The sequence below is a fragment of the Gorilla gorilla genome, chromosome 10, assembly GCF_029281585.2.
Source record: "Gorilla gorilla gorilla isolate KB3781 chromosome 10, NHGRI_mGorGor1-v2.1_pri, whole genome shotgun sequence".
In the NCBI taxonomy this organism is placed as follows: domain Eukaryota; kingdom Metazoa; phylum Chordata; class Mammalia; order Primates; family Hominidae; genus Gorilla; species Gorilla gorilla.
In genome coordinates, this window is record NC_073234.2 from 68,308,472 (window position 1) to 68,335,975 (window position 27,504).

The following is a 27,504-nucleotide window of genomic DNA, read 5'->3' on the forward strand; positions in this document are numbered from 1 at the left end:
GCAACAGAGCGAGGACCCATCTCAAAAAAAAAGAAAAGAAAAGGAAGTGGATCTCTGGGGACGCTGAACATGTCTAATGTACTACTTATTGTTTAACCTTTACAACAACACTATTGATATGGTTTGACTGTATCCGCACCCAAATCTCATCTTGAATTGTAGTTCCCGTAATCCCCTTGTGTCATGGGAGGGACCCAGTGGGAGGTAATTGACTCATGGGGTGGATGGTTTTATAAGGGACTTCTGCCCCTTTGCTCAGCTTTCATTCTCTCTCCTGCCACCCTGTGAGAAGGTGCCTTCTTGCCATGATTCTAAGTTTCCTGAGGCCTCCCCAGCCTTGAGGAACTGTGAGTCAATTAAACCTCTTTATAAATTACCCAGTCTCATGTAGTTCTTCACAGCAGCGTACAAACAGACTAATACAACTATGTAGTAGATACTTTTATTGCTCCCATTTATAGATAAGAGAATGTACAGAGGTATAAAAATCTAAAGAAACTTGCTTGTGGCCATATACTTACAAGGGGTAAGCTAAGGTTAAAACCTAGATTTTCCTCACTCACAAGCTGTGCTTTTAATCACCTTCCCTCCCCTCAAATCACCTAACAATCCAACAACAAGATTTCTATGTGCCCAATTATTGGTACCTACCCAACAGGATAATCAATTCCAACAACACACTTTAAAAAAATTAATTTGAGAGGAAAAAAGTATCTGAGGTTTGGCTCATTAAAATAAATGAGAAAAATTCCTCTCTAGTCTCCTGGTGAGGAATCTAATTGCAGGCAGAGCTGACATTTTAAGTCATGGCTCTTCAGGTACAAAATAACAAGGAATGCCCCAACTGACCCTGTATGGACAGATACTGAAATTGTCTCTCAAAGCAGCAGATTCTGGTCTGCCAGAAGAGGCCATGAAAAGAGAGAGAGAGAGAAACAGGAATGTTGCTGGACGTTTCTATCATCACTTACCCTCAGTTCACCCCTCTCTTTTCAATTACATCTCAGCATCATGGTTGGATGTTTCCACCTGGCTACATAAGCAAGCTTTACACAAGGTGTAATTTGCCTAAATAGTGGTCCATTCTATTGGGGTGGGAGCAATTGCTTCCAGGACTCACATCCATATGGCTCCCACTTAGCCATGTGGCCTGCTGACAAAGGGTGGCGGAACTGTCACTACTCTGTTGTCCACGCTTTCAGTCCTTTGGTTTCCTCTTCACTCCCTGGACGCTCATGTAAAAAGGGAGGCCATATACCTGTGCATTGTGTGTCTAAGCATTCAGTGTGTGTCTAAAGGCAGAAGGGTGTGGGTAGGAAAACGAAGACGAGGGAAGCTGCGTTCTCCAAACACTTCAGACTTGAGTAAGTGGGGTTTTGCAGCAATTGAGTGATTTGAGGGAAAGTGAACATACAAACCCAAGCAATCAAAGGGAATATTATCTTAATACCAGGGATACATGTTTTTCTTTCTGCCTCTTAAGTCCAAAGAAGCAAATCAGGACAAGTGGCTTCGGTTGTAAACTTTAAGGTCAAGGATCCTTTCTGTTGAGCTTAGCTCTCAAGTTCTCAGCAGTCAACTGCGGTGAAACATAATTAATAGCACGATAAATACAAGTTGTGGAAGATTCGATTGAAAGTTGGAGGCCCTCTCCGTGGATCTCTCTACAAAGAGCCTGTAATAAAGAGGACTTAATCAACGTTAGCAGGGCTATTTAAAAAGCATCGTCTATTAAAATTCATTTCTTCTCTAGAGCCTCTTGTTGGAGTTTCTCTGTGTGGGTGTGTTCGTAAGAGAGGAATGGGTTAGCAAGAGTACTGGGTACAATTTGTGTATCCAAGAGAAAACAGAAGCTCTCAGTGAGGAAGAACATATGTTTCTGGGACTGCATCTGTGCAAAAAGTACATAGTCCTGATGTTGTACTAAGAAAAAAACACTCTCTTTAGAAAGTCTTTTATTTCACACGTTATCTTCTTGGCACATTTCCCTCATATTGCCCTTTCCGCCTGACCAAATAGCCCTTTCTCACCCTCAGGTCCAGGAAAACCAGGAAACGTTTCCAACAGTGCGACAAAGCCTGACTAACCAGACATACTACTCGCTCGGGGATCCTGGAGGTAAGCCTCAGTCCAGGAACAGGAGTGACTCTCGAGGGCTCACCTGCCTGCAGGGCAGCCCCTCCCTGCATCGAGCGGAAATCCATCCTGTCCAGCGCGGGGCGTGGGCAGAGCCGGGCGCGGCCCCGGCAGGCGGTATCCGCTGGGACTCCGACAACGTGCGCGACCCCAGGCGAACCGCGCCCCTCTCCCCACCTCCCCGCGGGCGGGTACAAGTCTCCAGGTGTCCGCGCGCTCAGCGGGGCCGACCCGCCCCCGCCCCCGGGCCCGACTGCGCGTGCCCGGCCGGAGCCGCGCCCCCTCCTCAGGGAAGGCCGGGCGTCCGGCCCACGAGGCCGAGCTCCCCCCCGGCCCGGGCCTCTCACCGGCGCGGGGGGCGGGCCAGGGGCGGGGCCGGACTCGAGCGGGGCGGGGCTCGCGCCAGCGCCCCCAGCTTCGCGGCGGCTTCGCCCGCGAGTCCAGAGGCAGGCGAGCTGCTCGGTCGCCCCCACCGGCTCCATGGCAGCCCCCGGCGCCCCAGCTGAGTACGGCTACATCCGGACCGTCCTGGGCCAGCAGATCCTGGGACAACTGGACAGCTCCAGCCTGGCGCTGCCCTCCGAGGCCAAGCTGAAGCTGGCGGGGAGCAGCGGCCGCGGCGGCCAGACAGTCAAGAGCCTGCGGATCCAGGAGCAGGTGCAGCAGACCCTCGCCCGGAAGGGCCGCAGCTCCGTGGGCAACGGTGAGTGGAGCCCGCCGCTCCCCGGCGCCGCCCCCTGCCCCGCACCCGGTCACCTCCTCCTATCCCGCCCTCACCCCGCGTGCTGGGAGTGCGGGACCCCGTGTTCTGCCCACCTGTTGCTCGCCGTCTTCCGTATGACGGACTTGCTTGTGGAAAGCACTCTTTTCCATAACCTATTACTCAGCTTTGTCATATAGGTACCTATGTATATTAAATATTGTACATATCTATCAATGTTAAATAACTCACTTCAAGATTTCACCCCTTTCTTTTTCTACTCCGCCGGTTCGCGCCCCTCACTGGTGCGGACTTAATTTGAAGGTTCAGGGAGTCTATAAACACCTTGAGATGCTATGCAGAATTTTTGGTGTGTACGATCTTTTTCTGGGAGAAGGAGCCCTGCACTTTTATTAGATTTGTTAAATAATTAATGACCCCCATAAATATCTTGGGGAAAAAAACCGACAGCACTGGCGCTCCTACAACCTATAAATTGGGATTTTGCTGTCTTGTGCAAGTACTTCGGGGCGCTCCACCCTGTGTGGGAGGCGAGTGGTGGATCTAGGGAGTGAAGAAAAGTAGCTAGGAGGCTTTGGTCCAGGGAACAAACACGCCGAGGAGGAGGTAGGGGACTTTGGCCCTGCCGGCAACAGCCGTGCCCGCCTAGCTGCGCTTCCTACCCCCACCAGTGCGGGCGTGGTGCAAGTCTGATCCCTCCAAAAAATTAAACCCGAAGGTGAAAGGGGTGTAAACACACACATGCACACTATGTTCATGATTGATAGACGGGGGAGGTGGAAGGGAAAGAAGATGGCAAACCACTTGTGAAAATTAGAGATCATGATGTATCCTTTTCTCCCCTGCTGAAGTCAGGTGATGGGATCAACTCAGTGACCCTTGTTTTACTTCTTGTTGTTGTGTATGTGAGTTTGCATTATAAAAGCACTATGTTGGCTTATAGCAAAAAGAAGAGGAAAGAAATTGAGCAATTAAGTTGGAATATCTGTTTCCTGCAACGTTCAGTTGTTTCTGTATGAAGTAACTTGGGCATTGGCGAATGTAGGCTAACCCATTCTAATTTCTGTTAGGAAAACAGAAAAATTCTAACAGGCCAGACCACAGATTTCAAACAGCAGAGTCTGGGAGGCTGTACTGTGTGTGTAAAAGAATCCTAAAGGATCAGGTAGTCAATATTAACATACTTGAAAGGTAAAGAGAAGATGTTCAATGATCGTAGTTAATATAACTGAGTGCATACTATGTGCCAAGAATTGGGCAATGTGGTTTGCATTCATTTGAGATATATATATATATATATATGTATTTAAAAACTTGTGAGTTAGGTATTTTCATCCTCATTTTACAGATGAGGAAACTAAGCAGTTAAGTAACACTGAAGCTCTAATAGATGGTAAGTGGCAGAGCTGGTATTTAAACTCCCAAACCTGAATTTTAAACTTATCAGTTTTATCATTAAGTTTTAAAATGATTAATACAAAGTGGGATTTGTTAGATGCTAAGCCTCTCCGTGGCCCCTTCCCATTTTTCTTTAAATAAAATTGAGGAAGTTCTGAAAGGCTGGGGAGGTCTAGAAAACACAGAACTGCTGCAATACATGGAGGGAAAGACCTTATATTTATTTAGACTTAGGGGTCTGACTAAAGACTGCAGGATGAGTGAGGCCAGTCTTTGAAAAGTGGAGCCATTACACCCATTCATTCTCTGCGCCCATAGGTCCAGTGCTAAACTGAAACCAAATCAGCTTCCCCTGCGTAGGAGACACAGGAGGCATATTAGATATTCTTTCTTATCCTCTGAGAATGACCAGCTAGGAAGAGAGCAAGCAGATACAACTCTTCCATAAATGGAGGGAATGGAGCATGAACAGAAGAAAAGGGAATGTTGCTGAGCATCTACTATGTGCCTATTCCAGAATCTTCATTATATTCTTGAAACAATTGTTGAGATAGATATGAGAATCCATCTCACATATGAAGTATGTGCCTGTCAGCAATGGTTGGAAATTTAATCCCAACTCCACACATAATCTGTTCTTTCTACAAAGTCATGCATCACCTGTGTGGTGAATTCAGCAAGCATCAAATGAGTATGTTCTTCATGCCGGGCGCTGTGCAGGTGCTGAATTAAACACAAAGACTCTGCTTGCTTTAAAGCAAAAAGTTTGAAGAAGGAAGCCAACCGCTAGAAAAATACATTACCAAATAAAAAGTAGTAAGTGACCCAAAAGAATGGCTAATATATTGTGGAGTTTAGAAGTGTAAATTGTCTGGGCGCAGTGACTCATACCTGTAATTGCAGCACTTTGGGAGGCCGAGGCGGGAGGATCACCTGAGGTCGGGAGTTTGAGACCAGCCTGACCAACATGGTAAAATCCCATCTCTACTAAAAATACAAAATTAGCCGGGTGTGGTGGCACATGCCTGTAATCCCAGCTACTCGGAAGGCTGAGGCAGGAGAATCGCTTGAACCCGGGAGGTAGAAGTTGCAGTGAGCGGAGATCTCGCCATTGCACTCCGGCCTGAGCAGCAAGAGCGAAACGCCATCTCAAAAAAAAAAAAAAAAAAAAAAAAAAAGTAAGTTACTCCTGGTGGCAGGAAATTTTGAAAAGCTTCCTGGAGGTAGATCTCAAAAATTCAGTAGGACTGGACATAGGGAGGTGACTGGAGAAAGATCATTCTAGGAGGGAACAGAATGAATATTTCACAGTTCACAGAGTTGATATGGTAGAACAAAGGGCACTATCTTGGTCCTTCTGCTATAATGCTTGGGGCAACTACTTGACTGGCTGTTCCAACTAAGGAACAAAGCGTTTGAAATATTTTGATTGCAACAGCAGCTTTCCAGTAAGCTGAAATACACTCTGCAGCCTACACAGAAGTACAAATCAGGCAGAGAGATAAGGCAGCAAACAACACCTACTTACTTTAAAGCTGAGGCTTTCTGAGACTCAAAAAGGAAATCAGCTTCAAAGGAATTTAACATTAGCATGCCATGAAACAATTACCAGGGGTGGTTCGTATGTATTGTTTAATTAAAGTTCTTTGTAAAGGTCTGGGGGCTCGTGGTGGTTCTGAGTATAATTTTTATTATTTCCATATTACTATCCTGTCTCTCAAGTTGAAACAGACAAGCAATTGTTGAAACAGTGCTGGTCTGGAAAAAATCCTGTATCAACACAAGAAATTCCAGGAAGAAAAGACCCTGATGTTAACTGCTATTAGCTCCAGGGCCCTGGAGAATTCTGAGTTGTTGACAAACCTGTAAGGTTGAGACAGCGGATAACCTGCTGAAAGCAGAGATGAGATAAATGTGGCTGATTTGTTGATAAGTATCTTGCAAGAGTCTTTAACCCTTTGACTTCTTTCCAATGCCTTAGTATAGCTGGGTGGTTTTCATTGTAAATCACTCAGTGACTTTTGGTGTTATTTTTAACTGTGCTGAACATTTTAAAGTTGGCTGTAACTCTTTGGGAAGAGGCCTTCAGAGGTGTATAGCAGCATTGTGAAGTAAGTCTGTATTGTAGCTAATAGTTAAAATATTTTTCTAAAATAGAAGACATTTAAGAATTGCAAGTACTGGCAAAGGGAAAAATTAAAAGCGTCCATATCCTATTTATTACACTTGCCTTAAAAGTACTACTTGTTACACAGTTCTCCCCCCTGCACCCCACCCCAGGTATCTGAGTGGAGAGAAAATTATGTTTTAAATTGTATTTACTACTTATAAAGGACAGTGAACAATCTCCTAATGCAATTATATTTACAACCTCTTTGGAAATCCACCACAAAACTTGAGGCACACTATTATCTTAGGTGATTTCCTTGGTGAAGCTGCTTTTCAATATCTGTGATCAAAGTGAATTCTGGGCTGGGCGCAGTGACTCATGCCTGTAATCTCACCATTTTAGGAGGCCGAGACGGGTGGATTACCTGAGGTCAGGAGTTTGAGATCAGCCTGGCCAACATGGTGAAACCCCATGTCTACTAAAAATAAAAAACAAATTAGCCAGGTGTGGTGGTGCATACCTGTAATCCCAGCTACTAGGGAGGCTGAGGCAGGAGAATTGCTTGAACCTGGGAGTCAGAGGTTGCAGTGAGCCAAGATCATGCCACTGCCTCCAGCCTGGGCGATGGAGTGAGACTCCATCTCAAAAAAAAAAAAAAAAAGTGAATTCTGGAGAGAGAATTGAAAATTGGCTCAGGGTAGCAAAAGAAAGGTAGTTACTAGGTGCTACTGTTAAAAAAAAGTTAGACATTGTTCAAATTCTGCATAAATTCTTTCTTTGACAAAAAGGAATCCCAGGAATGAAGCAATTCTGGGGAGCAAGGTGACTAATCGTTGAGAAAGTAGGAGGGATCAGGAAAGGGAAAAAAAAGAGTGAGATGGCGGGTGGCAGGGTCATGGCCCTCTGCTCTGAATGTGAGGTGTCAGTAGCACACTGGATTAAATGCACCTCTGTGTCTGTGTAATGTGGCCTGTGAGCCACTTTTTGTGCAGGGCCAAGCAGACTGAGTTCGGTAAGTCCAAAAATAATTAAAGAAATCCTTCTGATTATAGTAAGTGAAACAGAATGTTAACAAAATGGTAGTTACAAAAAAAAAAAAAAAAAACTTCACACCCCTGGAAATGTTGAGAACACATCTCTTAGGGGTGAAGTTTTGTGTGAGGGTAAAGTAAGGATGCTTCAGAATCCGTGGAACTGTAAGAAACCACAAGTAGACCCAGAGTAGCAGGGTTTGATTATGAAAGTACATTGTTCTATATGTGACAGATAAGACGCAGGAAATTACCTTAAAGGAAGAAAGACTGTTCATTTAGGCTTTTAAAAGACTGTTGTTATCTGTATGCCCTGTGCTAAGAGTTCCACAGTCATGGGAACAGAGGGTAGCTTTTGTATTAAATATTCTAGGTATTTGTAGTTCACATTTCCTCAAAGTTTTAGATAGCAACTTTACAGTTTTTTCTCATTTATTAAAATAAGCCTATACATAGTTACATTATTTTATCTTCACATTTTAACATTGATTTTACCCTACAATTGAATTCCTAGTCTGATCAATACAAATTATTAAAAGTTTTGATTTTTTTTCTCTGAGAGAACAAGCATATTATTGGCAAACTATGATAGTAATGAAATATAATAAATATGATGCTAAAACCTGTGGAGTTTATAAATCAGATGATTAATATGGCCTATAAGATGATTTATTTCCATCTCAGATGACATTCAACAAGTTTAAATTATACAATTCTGAGACAAATGTTGGACTTCAGGTATCTTGTGCATGTCTACAAATATATGAAGATAAATACCCTACTTCTCCTGAGGAAGTAAATTAGCAGCAGTAAAAGGCAGCAATGCAAGTGGAAATAGACAATAAATTAGGAGAAAACTTTATTTTTCTATTAGAGTGAGCCACCTGGCTCCCCTGACTAGTAGAGTAAGACTACTAAACAAACTATCAAGTGCTCTCATAATAAAAACACACAACAGGTTGTGTGTCTTTTCTTTTCTTTTTTTCTTTTTTTTTTTGTTTCGCTCTTGTTACCCAGGCTGGAGTGCGGTGGTACGATCTCGGCTCACTGCAACCTCTGCCTCCCGAGTTCAAGCGATTTTCCTGCCTCAGCGTCCCGAGTAGCTGGGATTACAGGCACCCGCCACCAAGCCCAGCTAATTTTTTGTATTTTTAGTAGAGACAGGGTTTCACCATGTTGGCCAGGATGGTCTCAAACTCCTGACCTCAGGTGATCCGCCCACCTCTGCCTCCCAAAGTGCTGGGATCTCAGGCGTGAGCCACCACACCCGGCCTGTGTATCTTTTCTATAATGCCATTTCTGGTAATTGGATATTGGACATAAAAACAGTTGTAATGTTCTTAAAGTGTTTAAAGACAAAAGCTTGAGAGCTCAATATGTAGATTTAAATAAAAATGGACAGTTGGAAAAAAGAAACTTAAGCATTTGAAAACACAACCTGCCATTACTATTAAAATAATTCACATATTTATATTCTTGGAATAATCAGCTTTAGACTTAATAACATTCGTTAACCAAAGCAGTCGTAATCAAAGTTCTGCAATTCCTTGATTTCCAGAATTTGTGGATGAAAACATTCATTAGAAGTTTAATGGATTATTTTTTCTGAATCTCTCAGTAAGCTATTTATGGGGGCGGGTGTGGGTGAGCATCAAGCTTATTGGATCTTGATTACTCTTTTTCATTGAAGAATGAAAACAAATGGGAACTTTTCTTGGCAGATAATATGAACTTATAGGCCACCGAAATATTACAGATAAATACACAAGCCATACAGATAAAAGAATGATAGTAAACATATATTATTCAAATATAGAAACAACCTTGCCAAAATGAACAAAGTCAGCTTTTCTTTTCTTTTCTTTTCTTTTTTTTTTTTTTTTTTTTTGAGACGGAGTCTCGCTCTATGCCCAGGCTGGAGTGCGGTGGCACAATCTCGGCTCACTGCAACCTCCGCCTCCTCGGGTTCAAGTGATTCTCCTGCCTCAGCCTCTCGAGTAAGTGGGATTACAGGTGTGTGCCACCACACCCGGCTAATTTTTGTATTTTTAGTAGAGATGGAGTTTCACCATGTTAGCCAGGATGGTCTCGATCTCCTGACCGATCCACCCGCCTCGGCCTCCCAAAGTGCTGGGATTACAGGCATGAGCCACTGCACCCGGCCCAAAGTCTGCTTTTCTAATAACTTAAGAAGAAAGTCTTCCTACATTTTGGGGAAGCAACTTTTCTTCCTCTCCATATACCCAGAATGACAGAGAACAGTCTAAACTATTTGAGCACCTTCCATCTACCCCAAGACAAAAGCATGTATGTGACTATCATACTCACATTTTAGTTCCATTCTGGTGAGCCACAGAATAGATACCTGCCTGAATGATTAAGCGCAAACTGAATTTGTGTAACTAGGATATTTCTAATGTACAGGTAATCTGACTAATCAACAATTAACTTGTCAAGTACTGATACAAGACTGTGCTAGAAGTGGTAGTGTAAGATACAGTTCTTTCTGTCAAAATCTCTTTGGAAGAGAAAATAACCTCTTTTTGTTTTAACGTGGCCCCGCTCCAATCCATTCTCCACACAGCTGCTAGAGTGAACTTTCTAAAATCTCATTGCATCATTTCCCAGTTTAAATTCCTTCAGTTTCTTACTGTTATCTGCAAGAGTAAAATTATTTGACACAGCATTCCAAGTTCTTCGTGATCTAATGCCTGCAACTTCTCAGACTTCATCCCTGGGGCCACTACCCTTGTTCCCCACCAAACACACACAGGCAGTTTATCTTGTTTGGTATTTCTACCCCTCCTTGTCTCCCTCCCTTCCTTCTCTTGCCCAGTTAACTTAGTTCAGTTGTGTCCCTTATAGGCAGCCTCCTTCACCCCTCTCCTCTGATCTTGAATGCAAGTTAAAGAGTCACAGATATTTCCACAGGGAAGAAACATGAAAAGTGCGGGAGTTTTGTGAAAATACATTTGACAAATTTGGTGGATTTAAAGTAGGAACAGACCTAGCATGGTGGCTCTTTCCTGTAATCCCAGCACTTTGAGAGGCCGAGACAGGAGAATCGCCTGAGGCCAGGAGTTCAAGGCTGCAGTGAGCTCTGAATGCACCACTGCACGCCAGCCTGGGCAACAGAGTGACCCTGTCTCCAAAAAAAAAAAAAAAAAAGAGGCCGGGCACAGTGGCTCACGCCTGTAATCCCAGCACTTTGGGAGGCTGAGGCGGGTGGATCATCTGAGGTCGGGAGTTTGAGACTAGCCTGATCAACATGGAGAAACCCTGTCTCTACTAAAAGTACAAAAAAAATAAGCTGGGCGTGGTGGCGCATGCCTGTAATCCCAGCTACTTGGGAGGCTGAGGCAGGAGAATCACTTGAACCCGGGAAGTGGAGGTTGCAGTGAGCCGAGATCGCGCCACTGCACTCCAGCCTGGGCAACAAGAGTGAAAATCTGTCTCAAAAAAAAGAAAAAGAAAAGTTGGGTTAGCAGTTATGAATCAGTTGGGAAGGGTTAACCCTGGCAAGTGAGAGGCAGGGGAAATATAATGACTTGAAAGTCAATACAAAGAAAACCTGTAGTAAGTATTTTAAAGCAAAAAATAATTTGTGAGTTCTATAAATTCACCTTTTTTTATATTATTGGGAGTATAATGTGATATTTGCCATGGAAGTTATAAAGTCTTACAAATCTTAAAGTCTCATGAGATATCTCAGCAAATAATTGGCAGGAATGCCAAAGTAAAGACACAGTTACAGAAATGAACAGTGTATTCATTCATTCATTCATGAGACAGCATCTGTCTCTGTTGCCCAGGCTGGAGTGCATCTTGGCTCACTGCAACCTCTGCCCCCCGGGCTCAAGCCATTCTCTCACCTCAGCCTCCTGAGTAGTTGGGACTACAGGTGTACGCCACCACACCCAGCTAATTTTTGTATTTTTTTTGTACAGATGGGGTTTTGCCTTTTTGCCCAGGCTGGTCTCAAATTCCTGGACTCAAGCGATCTGCCCACCTTGACCTCCCAAAGTGCTGGGATTACAGGCATGAGCCACCGTGCCTGGCTGAGAAATGAACAGATTTAGATACTTCCAGGATATTTCTATTTAATACTTCACCAGGATGCTAAATTACCAGTTTATAATAACAAATTCTACAATTACATATTCTAATACCTCAAACAAAATATGACATGAACACCTGTGATATAAAAGGGCCATTTAATGGCTTACGCCTAAAGCGCTGGCACTTTGGGAGCCTGAGGCGGGTAGAACTCTTGAGGCCAGGAGTTTGAGGCCAGCCTGGCCAACATGGCAAAACCCCATCTCTACTAAAAATACAAAAATTAGTCAGCATGGTGGCACACACCTGTAGTCCAGCTACTTGGGAGGCTGAGGCACAAGAATCGCTTGATCCTGAGAGGAAGAGGTTTCAGTGAGCCAAGATCGCACCGCTGCACTTCAGCCTGGGTGACAGAGCAAGACTCCATCTCAATAAAAAAAGTGGGAGGGGGACATTTAAAATGTGTTTTTGTCATTACCTAGAGCAGTGATTTGAGGATTGCCCCCCAAATGTCATAAATTGGTATATCAGAAGATAGCTCTTGAATTGCTTAGGGGGCTCCTGAAAAATAAGGACTCTAGTGGCTGGTATATCGTGTGAGTGATAACAGCGATGGATTAGTCAGTCGCACACTGGCATGTGGAATGTGTGGCCTACTCTTGCAGGAGAGCTGTTCTGTCCCTGGCATATTCAGCGTTTTAAGAACTCATAGCCAGTACTTTCTAGCATATACCTGATACACCAAGTTGTTTCTCATGGTTGATTATGTGAGCTAACTGGTCACAAAATATAGCACTGTACAACTGTTGGTTAAATTTCCAATAGTATAAAACTTTATTAGACTTTCATCTGCTTTGAAACAATTTTTCACCATAGTGTTCCCTTTTTTTTTTTCCTTTTTGAGACAGAGTCTTGCTTTCTGTCACCCAGCCTGGAGTGCAGTGGCCCAACCTCAGCTGACTGCAACTTCTGTCTCCAGGGCTCAAGCAATCCACCCACCTCAACTTCCCAAGTAGCTGGGACTACAGGCCCATGCCACCATGCCCAGCTAATTTTTAAATTTTTAAAATTTTGTAGAGACGATATCTCACTATATTGCCCAGGCTGGTCTCACACTCTTGGACTCGAGTGATCCACCCGCCTCAGCCTCCCCAAGTGCTAGAATTGCTAGTGTGAGCCACCCTGCCCGGCCAACTATAGTTTTCTAAACCAACAAATTCTACTTATTTTCCAGCCTAAGCAAATGCTTACTTGGGCTGTTGTGATTTCCATCAATATCTGGTTGTTCTTCTTGGAAAGTAAGAATAGAAGATAAAATATAGTTTTAAAAAATATGTAAGTCCAAGGAAATGAATCGTATGTTTTATGCCAACACAGACAAAAAACAAAAAAAAATTCCTTCACCAACTCAGGAGTGCGGACATACGTATGGTCTTTGATGAGTCTCAGTATATTTTATGCTTTCTTTTAAGCTCCTACTATTGCTAGTACATGACTTTAAGGATCCATTCAAATATGAATTGCTATACAAATTCCTCTGAATAAGTGTCAAGATCCCATGTCTTACCTGGAATAACATGTCCTCAACTTTACTGTAATGGGAGAAGTTAAATCTTTTAAGATTTGTGGAGAACGAGAGCTGTTGCAAGCCAGAGATTACTGTAGAAAGACCAAATAACAGTAAGATGATAAGCTTTTAGACTTTCAGGCTCTTTCCTTCTAAAAGACCATCGTGAATCCACACTGTGAGGACAACTGCTCACGGTTGTTAGCCCAATTACCTGCAGCATTTAGATCAATACTAATAGCGAACACCTGCTGATTTCTGTGGTTACATTTAACCACACCTGTTTTTGTGGGAACCTCTACACATATCTTCATCTCCAGAAATCCTCCTTTTAGAGCTCAGCGGGAAGCAAATCACTTTTTTTAAACCACACTCAGTGCTAGAAGATTGAAAGAAAAGACGCTTTTCTGAATGTGAGTGCACCTCTCTTCTCTCTAATAGAAGCAGGCTATATAAAGGTCTTGCTTGTTTAGCAGTTCTCTGTCATCTGCTTACTATAAAAGAAACTGTAGTTGGTTTTTTATAAATATGCCCAGAAACAGGTAATGGAACCACAATAGAGACTTGTCAATTTGATTTCATAAATATATTCAATCTAACCAATTACATAATAAAATTGTTCACAAAACTGTGATTATGAAAATCAACTTAGTTTTTTTTTTTTTTTTTGGTTTTTTTTTTTTTTTTTGAGACGGAATCTTGCTGTGTTGCCCAGGCTGGAGTGCAGTGGCACAGTCTCACCTCACCGCAACCTCTGCCTCCCGGGTTCAAGCCAGCCCCCAAGTAGCTGGAATTACAGGTGCCCAACAGCACACCTAGCTAATTTTTGTATTTTAGAGACAGGCTTTGTATTTTATGTTTTAGAGACAGGCTTTCCCCGTGTTGGCCAGGCTGGTCTCAAACTCCTGACCTCAAGTGATCTGCCCACCTTGGCCTCCCAAAGTGCTGGGATTACAGGCGTGAGCCACTATGCCTGGCCTTATTGACTATTTTAACCCTGACAATAATTCATTATTTCGAGCAATGTTTGTATTGGTGACCAAACACAAAGCTTCTTTTTCCATAACAGCTGCTTAGGAATCTTATCGTTCCAATGAACACTCAGATTGGGAAAGGGAGACAATTACATTGTCCTGTGACGGCTTCACCTCTGCAATTTTCTGAGGAATTTAGAATCCTACCACCATCCAAACAGACCTCCTTCACCATTACCCACCCCCGCAGTTGCTTTGACCTGAATTGCTTGTTATTTGAGAAGAGTGGAGTTTAAAGTTGCTCTGCAACTACCTACTTTATTTTCCTTAAAATGGGCTCCCTAAAATGTGCATGGTATTTTTAGAAAAAACAGTGTAGGTAATGTTGCCTGAGCCCGTGTTAATTTGAAATATTTCCTAGTAAATCATCCCCTTCTTTAGGAAACATCGAAAGCACATTATGCACTGTGCAAGTGAAATGAATGGCTGGAAAACACAGTAATGTCATCGTGCTCCTCAGTGGCGGGTCAATCAGAAGTCACCAGAAAAAGTCCAATTCAAGACCAGTGGTAAACTTAGCAGAAAAAAAAAAAAAACTGCTCTACCATGCACACTAGTTTATCCCTGTTATTAGAATAGACTAATTCATGAAAAAATGTGAAAATCAAATTTTTATGACTCAAATTCTATTTAGAAACCTTATCTCATTTTTGCATATTGCTTGTGTAGAGGAGAAAAGTTTTCTTTTCTTACCCGTCACCAGGTGTATGCCTGAGACCCCTATAACAAAAGACAGATTAAAAAGAGAAAAGCATAACAAATTTATTTAATATAAGTTTTATGTGGCATGGGAGTCTTCAGAAATGAAGACCCAAAGAAACAGGGAAGACTGTATTATTTATTTTTTTTCTTGAGATGGAGTCTCACTCTGTTGCCCAGGCTGGAGTGCAATGGCGTGATCCTGACTCACTGCAACTTCTGCCTCCTGGGTTCAAGTAATTCTCCTGCCTCAGCTTCCCAAGTACTTGGGATTACAGGTGCCTGCCACCACGCCTGGCTAATTTTTGTCATTTTAGTAGAGACCGGATTTCACCATGCTGGCCAGGCTGGTCTTGAACTCCTGACCTCAGGCGATCCGCCCACTTGGACCTCCCAAAGTGCTAGGATTACAGGCGTAAGCCACCTTGCCTGGCAGAAGACTGTATTTTTATAGACAGTCATGCAGAAGTCTGATGAGACAAAGGTGGGCCTGATCTAATGGTAATAAACTGAGAGAATTTAGCAAGGCTTGTTTGTTCAAATTCTTCCCTTTATGATATTCCTTTCCTCCAGGTATAGGGAGGATCCTTCTGGAATGAGTCTTTGACCTAATTCAAAGGAAGGTCAGCTTGATTTTATATGGTCTGCTTCAAGGAGAAGGGGTGAGAGGAAGGCGTAAGGATACACTTCCTGCGCCTGCTGCTTCCTCAAATGCCAAGTGCCATATTTTGGGATGACATGTCCTGAAACCCATCACTTCACAATTTTGAAAGCGTTTGAGTCTATGCTTTCTCAAATAAACCTCTCTCTCAGAAATCCTATTAGTAGCTGGAATTACGGGAAACAGGCATCTAACTGATTTGTCCAGACACATACAAAGCGGTGGAATAGAGGTTCCAGATGAAGCCTACAGATTTCTTCAATGTAGGGAAGATGCCTACTTCTTTTTCGAAATAAACAAGTCCTTTGAAATAGAATGACACCTCAATTTTCAGTGTAAGAAAATCTGGATTTTCATGTTGGATTTGTTTAAGGCTGGATTCACCTGTGTGTATGTTTTTGTTTGCTTTCTTCTATTTTCAGAAAAGGACATGGCTGAGTTATTTTATATGGTCAACAGTCATCACGATATCATCTTATTCTCTGAACAGAAAATGACTTAAAGAAATTCATTTCCATCCTTATTAGTATTTACTTTAAAAAAATTTTACTCAGTCCAAAATTTCTTTAAAATCTTAGAACACAGCTATTAATTCACCTTTAATCCAGCATACTGATCTCAAACTCATGACTGCCTAGGCAAATTAGTCTGCAGTATTTGTTGTTTGAGATTGGCTATTTATCCAGAAAAACTATCGATTGTGCCAACTTGCAGGCTGAATATCTGGAGTCACATCTTTCATGTGTATTCCACAGGGAGAGTGTCTGTGATTTAAAAATTCAATCTTATTTTTTTCCCTGTTTCCAACTACTTTGTAGTTATTTGGCGAACCATTAAAACAGTCTCAGTTCATTCATCTGAAAACTGAAGAAGCAGCTTTCTTCTAAGAACTTATGTTGGCAAATAAAGAATTAATATTTACAGAGTATTTGGAGTTGCGTAAGTGAAGGTTTTAGAGGAAAGAAAAATAATTTTTTTGTTCTCAGATCAAAACTGTAATAATAATCCCTCTAAGGCCTTGATAAATGACAATGTCATAATAGCCACCTTGCAGTCAGACAGCAGAGACCAGGGGAAAGGAGGAACCCAGGTTGATTTAATAATCAACCCTGACTATTAAATCTCTTTGCAATTTAAAGCAGGTAATTTAAGTTTCCCTATTTATAAACAGAGATGATAGTAGCTGGCTCCGCATCACAGAATATTATAAAGGAACATAAAATAATTTGAGCTCCTTAAAGGAAAAGTCACATTGAAATGTAAGGAGTTCACACAAGTTGCTTTAAAAAGGCTTAAAACTCACAGCAACAACTTGAATGTTTAATGTCAGTTAAACATTTTAGTTCAATAAACCTGATTATAAATCTCACTGATTAATTAGCTATTTGATAGGATATACTGTTTCACTGGGTCCTGTCCAAAGATTCGTACACATTTAGAAAACCTTTGCAGGGATCTCAGCTTAAAGATGGAAGAAGCACGCCATTAACTGTTCCTGAATATCTACCTACTCCTGGAATTAGGGCAAGGGTATATTCCAGGTGATGATGGGCTAAAGGGGCTGATTTACAGAATTTTTCTTGAATTCCTAAAATTGCCTGCTTTCATCACCTGCCATTTTATTATAGAGTAACAGGAATTAATGGTTCCAGCTACGGTCCATAAATGACCATTAGTACTTTGCCATTCTAGATTGTCCCTGACTTTCCTAATTCAGTTTTCATGAGGTCTAAAGGTTTGAACATGGATAGCCCTAAACTAATTTTTATAAAGACAGTAAATTGGATTTCTTATGTATCAGCTAACTAATAATGTTCTGCCTGGCTGTGGCCTTTGTACAAAGGCTTGTTTTATTGGGGGTGGGGATAGTGTAAGCACTCTCCCCAGCCACTCCCTCTACCCCGAACCCTTCCCCTTTCTGCATATTCCCAGTGCTGAGGGTACTCTGGCCCCTGGACTCTTCAGGATTAGAACCTTTTTATGTTCCCTGTACCTGGCCTGCTAGCCTCCTTTCCCACAGCAGCCGGGCCCTTGCAGGCCTACCTCCCTGGTGGCCTGGGGAGGAGAGAAGGAGTGCAGAGTAGAGGATAAAGGGTTAGCCTAGGCGCGAGCCTCAGCCAACATAAAATAATAATATGAGTCCGGACACGGTGGCTCACAGAGGCTGAGGCAGGAGAATTCCTTGAACCCAGGAGGCAGAGGTTGCAGTGAGCCGAGATCGTGCCATTGCACTCCAGCCTGGGCAACAAGAGCGAAACTCCGTCTGAAAAAATAATAATAACAATAATAATACGAGTTGCTTTCAACTTATTTATAATAATAAATGTCAGCGTCCTTAAGGATCCAACTCTTAATGTGTCCTTGATTTCTCTCTTAAATTGGCTGTGGGGTCATGGAAAAGATTGCTTTCAAGTAAGGGAGGCTGAGGCAGAAGGATCACTTGAGCTCAGAGGTTGGAGTTCAGCCTGGGCAACATAGCGAGACTCCATCTCTAATAAAATTTATAGAAAAAAATTTTTTTTTCTTTATTTAAGGTCCAAGTTCCAGCCGTTCTTTGCCATAGAGATTAAAAATTAAGTGGCTGCCTGACTTTTTGCCAGCCCTTGTGGAGAAATCAAGCCCCTGGAAACAGGAGATGCCTGGTTTATCTCAACTGCTCTTGTCTCTAGGGTGACAGTTACAAGCCTGCCACTGCCTCCTCACAAGACTCCTTGAGGCCTGAAAATTGTTTATCAGGCAGATTGTTTGGCTATAGGGAATAAGGACACGTGTACAAACATAATTTAGGATGGATTTAGACTTTTTAGCTCTCTGACAAAAATAATTTCAAATTACCATTCTCCCTCCCCTTGAATGTATCATCAGTATTTTGAAATTTTGTCTTTATAACAGTTTATTGGAAAAGTTATGTTGATGTGTTCCCATTGTACTGGAAAGGAGCACCCTGTGTTGTTGTATTCTCAACATCTTTCATGAGTCTCTGAAGCCTAGAAGAGTTAATTGAGTATATTTTCCCTCTGATTTCTAAAAAATGCTACATGACAGAAAGAAATTTCAGTTAAACGTAAGAAAGTAGATATTACTTGGCTTTTGGAGATTGTTGATTATTTTGATTAGCCTTTTTTTAAGGCAGTAAGAGAAAACTCAAAACAGAAAAAGCTGAGAGAAGGATAAAGGAGGCAGAAGAGGGACACAACATACTGCTTTCCACCACTCCCCCCTCCTCAGACAGGAGTATGTGAAGATGTATGAGACAGGCATCAGTTGAATCCCTGCAGGCTTCACAGAGCTGAGCACAAAGGGCTGGCTCCTGTCTGTGTTTTCATGAGAGTGGGCTGGCTATTAGACCACCAAACAAAAGAGGGGCCAGGTGATTCCACAAAAGCAGCCATTTGGATGGAGCATAGAGGTTGATTTCCTTTCCTGCCTAACTCTCCTGTTGCCAAATATCTCAACCCCAGCATTGGCCTGAAGTTGATCCATGTTTCCCTTGATCATGCTGATCTACCCTGTTGTTTTTCTTGTTTTTGTTTTTGTTTTTTTGAGACAGGAGTCTTGCTCTGTCGCCCTGGCTGGAGTGCAGTGGCGCTATCTCGGCTCACTGCAACCTCTGCCTCCCGGGTTCAAGCGATTCTCCTGCCTCAGCCTCCCAAGTAGCTGGGATTATAGGCGCCCACCACCACCCCCGACTAATTTTTGTATTTTTAGGAGAGACCGGTTTCACCATGTTGGCCAGGCTGGTCTCAAACTCCTGACCTCATGATCCGCCCACCTCGGCCTCCCAAAGTGCTGGGATTACAGGTGTGAGCCACCACGCCCGGCCTATCCTGTTGTTTATACAAGCTGTCTTATCTAGTAGTGCTGAGTCACCATTATATTTATTGCCTACACCTGCTTATTACAAGAAGCTTCCGAATTCCTGCCTTGGGAACAGAGTTCTGTGACTCGGGAAACTGAATTTTATAGTCTCGACCACCTAAACCAGACAATGAGTCCCAAATTTTTCAGCACTATAACAACCAAACATTTTTAGATTTTTGTGAATTTCCTCTCCCTTCTTTTTCTTTTTTTAAATTCAACTTTCATTTTGAAAACTTTTTTTTTTTTTTTTTTGAGACTGAGTTTCGCTCTTGTTGCTCAGGCTGTAGTGCAATGGCGCAATCTCAGCTTCACTGCAACCTCCACCTCCTGGGTTCAAGCGATTCTCCTGCCACAGCCTCCCGAGTAGTTGGGATTACAGGTGTCTGCCACCACGCACAGCTAGTTTTTTGTAGTTTTAGTAGAGAGGGGGTTTCACCATGTTGGCCAGGCTGCTCTTGAATGCCTGACCTCGGGTGATCCACCCACCTCTGCCTCTCAAAGTTCTGGGATTACAGGTGTAAGCCACCGTGCCCAGCCAAAACTTTCTTTTTGAGACAGTTTCACTTTTGTTGCCCAGGCTGGAGTGCAATTGTGTGATCTTGGCTCACTGCAACCTCTGTCTCCCGAGTTCAAGTGATTCTCCTGCCTCAGCCTCCTGAGTAGCTGGGATTACAGATGCCCGCCACTATGCCCAGCTAATTTTTGTATGTTTAGTAGAGATGGGTTTCGCCATGTTGGCCAGGCTGGTCTTGAACTGCTGACCTCAGATGATCCACCTGCCTCTGCCTCCCAGAGTGCTGGGATAAGAGGCGTGTGCCACCACGCCCAGCTGAAAAACTTTTGTAGAGAATGTTTTGATAACCTTTGATCACTTGCCATATCCCAGGGTGGTGTGAAACTAGCATTTAAAAACATTAACGTACATTTAATACTTGTTCTTGGCCTTCATTACTTAAATTTAAAAGTTTAATACATCATTGTTATACAGTCTGTAAATCTTAATTAGCCTACTTGTATTCTGAGTTATTTTAATATTTGCTTGATTGCAGGAAATCTTCACCGAACCAGCAGTGTTCCTGAGTATGTCTACAACCTACACTTGGTTGAAAATGATTTTGTTGGAGGCCGTTCCCCTGTTCCTAAAACCTATGACATGCTAAAGGTAGGATATCAAAGAATGTAACCCTAGTGATCAGATTACTACCATGAAAATATTTTCAAACTTCCTAAGATTATTTTTGAGTGTTTGCTTTTCCCAAGTATTATCATTTCCTAAATGAGTTTTGAGAAAATTTATATTTATGAGGATACCATGGAAAACTAGGGATGTGAAACATTCTTACATCCTAGTGCAAATAAATATGACTCAAGTCAACCAAGTCTTATTTTCAAAAAGCCTTTACCCAGAAAGGGGCAAACTTCTCGTCATCTGATTCAGAGAAACGGACATGTTGGGTAATAGTCCCAGAGTAATTAGTCCTCAGCAAAGTTGAAATTTGATTTATACCCCCTTTAAACTTTATTTCTCTCATGTGCAGGCTGGCACAACTGCCACTTATGAAGGTCGCTGGGGAAGAGGAACAGCACAGTACAGCTCCCAGAAGTCCGTGGAAGAAAGGTCCTTGAGGCATCCTCTGAGGAGACTGGAGATTTCTCCTGACAGCAGCCCGGAGAGGGCTCACTACACGCACAGCGATTACCAGTACAGCCAGAGAAGCCAGGCTGGGCACACCCTGCGCCACCAAGAAAGCAGGCGGGCCGCCCTCCTAGTGCCACCGAGATATGCTCGTTCCGAGATCGTGGGGGTCAGCCGTGCTGGCACCACAAGCAGGCAGCGCCACTTTGACACATACCACAGACAGTACCAGCATGGCTCTGTTAGCGACACTGTTTTTGACAGCATCCCTGCCAACCCGGCCCTGCTCACGTACCCCAGGCCAGGGACCAGCCGCAGCATGGGCAACCTCTTGGAGAAGGAGAACTACCTGACGGCAGGGCTCACTGTCGGGCAGGTCAGGCCGCTGGTGCCCCTGCAGCCCGTCACTCAGAACAGGGCTTCCAGGTCCTCCTGGCATCAGAGCTCCTTCCACAGCACCCGCACGCTGAGGGAAGCTGGGCCCAGTGTCGCCATGGATTCCAGCGGGAGGAGAGCGCACTTGACTGTCGGCCAGGCGGCGGCAGGGGGAAGTGGGAATCTGCTCACTGAGAGAAGCACTTTCACTGACTCCCAGCTGGGGTAAGTCCCCTCCTGACTCTGCAGCTCAGTCATTGCCAGCACATTCTGTTCCCACAGCCCTGACAGCATGAGCTGGCACTTCTGGGGCTTGAGAGAAAGGCTTCCAGAGATAAGTGATTAAAATAATGACTTTTCAGGCAGCTGCCTAATTGACAGATCAGCCTATTTACCTCAGGGACAGGGGCCAAGCTACCTGCTCACATGGCAGCTTTGTATGGAAATGTGACATTTAGTCCATCTGTTCCAGATTAGATGCTGGCTGAAGGGATCCTACCCCTCAGCCATATGAAAATTTGCTCTAAACTCCAAAGTAGACCAAGACATGGAGAATTGCATGCGTATTTTCTTCATCATCCCATGAAATAAAAGGAAAAAATGCTTATTCTTAGCACTAATGCCATTTGGATAACTATGACTGTAAAAAGAGCTAAGGAAAGATGGCTGACTTCTAGATGTCTTTTTTCTTCCTTTGGTACTTGGTACCTTTTAGATTTCTAGTGTCAGTGATTTGAAGGGGTATTCTTTTGGCAGTATTAAATTATTAAAATAACTGAATTTTTAAGTCATTCCTTTCCATTCCTATTTACTTTATAGCTTGACTAATTTAGTGTTTGGAACTTAACCCTTATTCAAGTTTAATGCCTGATCACAAATTTTATAAACTGTGCACATTACTAAGAGAAAGATTGAGAAATGGATGGCTGATTAGATCAGTAACTCCTGCAATAATGAACTAACATCATTAGGCTAAAACATTAGATATGTTATTGTCATTTGATTGCTAAAGTTGTCTAATGATAGTTGTTACCTCTAAACATCCCTTCAAGTGAAATTGTACAGCATGCTCACTGACCAGGTAGCATCATTAATAAACTACTTCTCAAAATGATGAGGGCTAATCTAATCTTAACACAGGAAATATTTTTTATGATGTAAAATTCACCATGAGATTTCTAACATTTCTTATAGTAAGCAGACCTTAGGCAATATGAGCATACTTACAAAGAGGAAAAATAAGCCGGGAGCAGTGGCCCAGGCCTGTAATCCCAGCACTTTGGGATGCCCAGGCGAGCGAATCACTTGAGTTTAGGAGTTCAAGACCAGCCTGGGCAACATGATGAAACCCCATCTCTACGAGCAATACAAATATTAGCTGGGTGTGGTGGTGTGCACGTGTGGTCCTAACTACTCGAGAGGCTGAGGCGGGAGGATTACTTGAGCCCAGGAGATGGAGGTTGCAGTGAGCCAAGATTTGTGCCACTGCACTCCAGCCTGGGGAACACAGTGAGACCTTGTCTCAAAAAAAAAAAGAGAAAGTGTATCAGGTCATTGTTTATGGAGGAAAAAGCTGATAAAGGCTTTTAAACAGGTAATTCAAAATTTATGGAATGCCTACCATAGCCTAGGATTTGTGATAGCCACAGTTTTAGCAAAATGATTTTAACAGTAACAAAATTATTATCCGACATCCTCCAACAACTGGCATTCTCTCCCTCCGTCTCTGTGTCCCTTGCTTCTTGAACCACCCTGTCACTTCCCAGTCTCTCGTCAACCCACTGCAATATGATTTCAGTCCCCTCCATTCCACCTAAACGGTCTCCTGACAAATGTAGCAATGATGACCTTATCTGCTACATCCTAAGCAGACACTATATTGAGTAATATAAGCACTGCTTATATTACTCAACCTGTGGGTGGTGTTTGAGACACCATGAAATTCTCTTATCCCTTGGTTTTCAGGGCGCCAGCTTCCCCTGGTTTTCCACTCACCTCTCCAGCCATTCTTTGTTAGTGTTCTCTGCGTGCTCCCTTTCTGCCTGCTCAAAGAAGGCATCTTCAGTAACCCTTCTATTCCAAGTCTTGATGCTCTTCCAGAGAGGCCCTATGTACCTCACTTTTATCCTTATGGTTCTCAAAGTTTTGTCTGCAATTCCATCCTTGATGCTGAATTCTGGACCTATATGAAAATGTAACAACCTCCTGGAAATTTCACACTCAGTATATCCTAAACTAAACTCATCATCTCCCTATCCTCAACTTCCACCCATCTCCTCCTGCTGTAGTCTACTATTTTCAAACCTGGAAGTCATTCTTATCTTCTCCCTCTGTAGTCACCTATCACCAAGCCATATTTTTCCTTCTATAATGGGTCTTGAATTTTTACCCTTCTTTCCATTTCCGTTACACAGGGCTCTCTGCCTCTGGTCTTGCTCAGTCAGAACCGTTCTCTAGGACTGTCAGAATTATCTTTCCACATGTGATTGTTTATAACCCTTCCATAATTCCACTAAGTGTTCATGCTTTTAGGCATGACCTACAAGCCCCATTGTGTTTTCAGCTCTGCTTATCACTTCAGCCTCTTCTCCTTCTACTCTTCTCTGCCATTCATCACCACCATCCCCAAACATACCCACATACCAATACCCAAACCACCTGGAACCTCTTTACTTTCCTTAATGCAAGATATTTATCCATATTCATTTTCTCTCTCTTTCCTTCTTTCCCCCCCTCCACACCTTTACATATGCAACTCTACTTTTGTCTGACTACTTATAATTCTGGATTTAGCTCAGATACCACCTTTTTTCTGACCACTTCCTTCCCAGTCTAGCTTAGGTGCCCCAGATAGCAGCCTTGTGTGAGTGTCTCTATCAGAAAAATATATTGTGGCTATTCATTTGCTTATCTGTTCTTCCTCTGGGCTTTGAGCTTTTTGTGAATGCTCAATCATCTTTATATTCTCAGCATCCTAAAATGGAAGTAGGCCTATAGTAGGCACTGTATAAATATATGATGAGGCCAGGCACAGTGGCTCACATCTGTAATCCTAGCACTTTGGGAGGCCCAGGCTGGAGGATCACTTGAGCCCAGGAGTTTGAGACCAGCTTGGGCAACATAGGGAGACCCCGAGACCCCACTTCTATTAAAGATACACAACTTAGCCTGGCATGATAGTGCCCACCTGTGGTCCCAGCTACTCCGGAGGCTGAAGTGGGAGGATTGCTTGAGCCAGGTAGGTTGAGGCTACAGTGAGCTGTGATTGTGCCACTGTACTCCAGCCTGGGCAACAGAATGAGATCTTCTTTCAAAAAATAAGTATATGGTGAAAGAGTGAAGGAATTAAAGGAAGGAGAAATGAAATATAAACTTTACTTTTTGCCATCTAGGTTCTTTTGTTGCTCAAATTCTAGAAGTATTAGTCATACTATTTTTGGATTATTGTTTTAATAGACAGGGTAAATTGTATTAGAATATTTAATCATATTTCCAAGAGTAGAAGGAACACTTGGGGTCAAGAAATTTAAAAATAATGAGTAAGAAATCTCTTCCTGAGATTTCCCCAAATTCTAGAGAGTAGAAATCATAGAAATCAACTTTTTTTCTCTGATTATGAAAGGAAAATTTGGCTCTCCGTGAAAAGGAGAGGGAGCCAGACGTATTTTGTGTAATGAGGAAGATAGATGCCCAAGGTGGTGCCTGTGCCTGCCTGACCTCCCCCTTTCCTCTGCTGGGCTCCACGCCTCATTTCAGTTCCCCAGGCTGCTCCCTGGGACACCTGCCCTGAGACCACACACTGTGTTCTCTTTGGTCCCGCATTGTCAAACTTTGTCCAGCCCTTTTTTGGGGGGGATTTAAGTTTTTATGCCTAGTGAAACTCCCACATGTAAAGGAGTATTCTTTCATATATGTTGAATATTAACTGGACAAAACCATAAACCTGCATAATGACTTAAGGTATTAAACAATGGACCTGGCTTTCCAAAAGAAGAATGGCTGGTTAAACAGTTACTAATGCAGCTAAAAACTGAGACTTGGAGTGTGAGAGAGACAAACTGATGAAACCGATGTTCTAAGTCAAACTGACGAAAAAGGTTTTTAAGAATCACCACAAAAAAAATTATAGATGAATTTTTCTAAAACCATGATTTATGACCGGTTGGAGACTGATGGTTCTGCAAATGAGTAGTAGGATCTTCATAGGTCCTTCCCAGTAAGCATCACAAAAGATGAAAATGGGCCGGACGCGGTGGCTCACGCCTGTAATCCCAGCACTTTACGAGGCCAAGGTGGGCGGATCGCATGAGGTCAGGAGTTCGAGACCAGCCTGGCCAACATGGTGAAAACCTGTCTCTACTAAAAATACAAAAGTTAGCCGGGCATGGTGGTGGATGCCTGTTATCCCAGCTACTCAGGAGGCTGAGGCAGGAGAATTGCTTGAACCCAGGAGGCGGAGGTTGCAATGAGCTGGTATCGTGCCATTGCATTCCAGCCTGGGCGAAGGAGCAAGAATCAGTCTCCAAAATAATAATTAAATAAATAAAAGATGAAAATTGAGTGAGATGTATGATGGTCTAGGAGAGGAGCAGTGAAAAATAGGATATATCATCAAGTGCTAGGTTGTGTGATACATATTAGTGTCTACAGAAATTTAAAGAACACAAGAGCAGGGCCGGGCATGGTGGCTCACACCTGTAATCCCAGCACTTTGGGAGGCTGAGGCTGGCAGATTGCTGGAGCCCAGGAATTTGAGACCAGCCTGGGCAACATGGCAAAACCCCACTTCTACAAAGTACAAGAATTAGCTGGGCATGGTGGTGCATGCCTGTAGCCCCAACTACTCAGGAGGCTGAGGCAACAGAATCACTTGAGCCTGGGAGGTCCAGGCTGCAGTCAGCCATGATCGTGACACTGCACTGCAGCCTGGGCAACAGAGTGAGACCCTGTCTCAAAGCAAAACAAACAAAACCCACAAGAGCATCGTGCTCTGGGATTAGTTGAGGGAGACTAAGCAGAGAGGGTGGATCTTCTCTAGGATTGACAGTCAAATTTGTGACCAAGAGCACTGCAGAGCAGAAAACAGATCATATTGACTTCCCTCCACGTCCTCTTAATTACTACCTGCTTTAGTTCTTTAATTTTTCATCTCTTTCAACTCTACCTTTTTTTTCCATTTCCATTTTTAACAGCCCAGTTCAAGGTTTTTTTGCCTCAGCTGAACCTTTTATAGTGCCCTCAACGCTGTCTCTCTTTCAAGAAACACATATCCATTCCAGAGTCATCTTTCCAAAGCATTGCTTTCATCCTACTTTAAAATATTTGTGGGGATTTGCATTTACTGAGCGTCTGACAACACTTGTAGGAGCTATCCATTCATCATTTTATGTTTGCTTTGCCTTCAGAGGTGTAGCCATATTCTAATATCAGGGGAACCAGCCTGGGCAGGGCTGTGTTGTTAGTTGGCAGGAATGCTGGCTACGGGGAGATTACACACACACACACGTTACTGGGTTGTTTTGTTTTGTTTTGTTTTGTTTGAGACAGACTTTCACTCTTGTTGCCCAGGCTGGAGTGCAATGGCATGATCTCGGCTCACTGCAACCTCCATCTCCCAGGTTCAAGCAATTCTCCTGCCTCAGCCTCCCAAGTAGCTGGGATTACAGGTGCCCGCCACCACGCCCAGCTAATTTTTTGTATTTTTAGTAGAGATGGGGTTTCACCATGTTGGCCAGGCTGGCCTTAAACTCCTGACCTCAGGTGCTTCACCCACCTCAGCCTCCCAAAGTGCTGGAATTACAGGTATGAGCCACCACCGCCCGGCCAAGTTACTGGGTTTTTTTCTCCCCCTGTAATGTCTCGTATTCTGACCAGTGGTATTTTACACTGCTTTCTCTTACATTTTTAAATTTATACTGATATCACTTAAAAAATTGTTGCAATGACTTACCTCTGGAGAATATGTTCAGGGGTCAGTGGGGCTAGGGAACAACTTCTCTTCCTGATCCTCCAGCCCAGGCCCATCGCCATCTCCCAAGACACATTTCTGCAGCCTTCAAGAAATGTTTTATAAGTGAGTGGGGAGAGAGAGAAGGAGGGAGGAAGACAGAGAAAAGGAGTTGGAACGGGGGAATGCTATAGGAGAATAGAGGAGGAAAGAATAGCTCTAGCTGTTCTAGGGGATGGGGCACAGAAAAGATTTCACAGAAATGAAGATAT

The 27,504-nt window shown here is 43.1% G+C and overlaps 1 protein-coding gene across 4 annotated transcripts in view; it reads left to right on the forward strand.

The window, feature by feature from the left end:
* Positions 1–2,501: 2,501 nt before the first annotated feature.
* Positions 2,502–27,504, forward strand: part of PKP2 (plakophilin 2) — a 138,413-nt gene continuing 113,410 nt past the window's right edge. Inside the window, exons 1-3 of one of the 4 annotated variants that reach the window (XM_019038659.3) lie at positions 2,502–2,839; positions 20,324–20,436; positions 20,813–21,510. In XM_019038659.3, coding sequence (XP_018894204.1) covers positions 2,617–2,839; positions 20,324–20,436; positions 20,813–21,510 — 1,034 coding nt within the window. In that variant the 5' untranslated portion in view covers positions 2,502–2,616. The remainder of the gene's footprint in view (positions 2,840–20,323; positions 20,437–20,812; positions 21,511–27,504) is intronic. The other 3 variants (XM_019038660.4, XM_055357918.2, XM_019038658.4) reach the window with 3 other exon arrangements.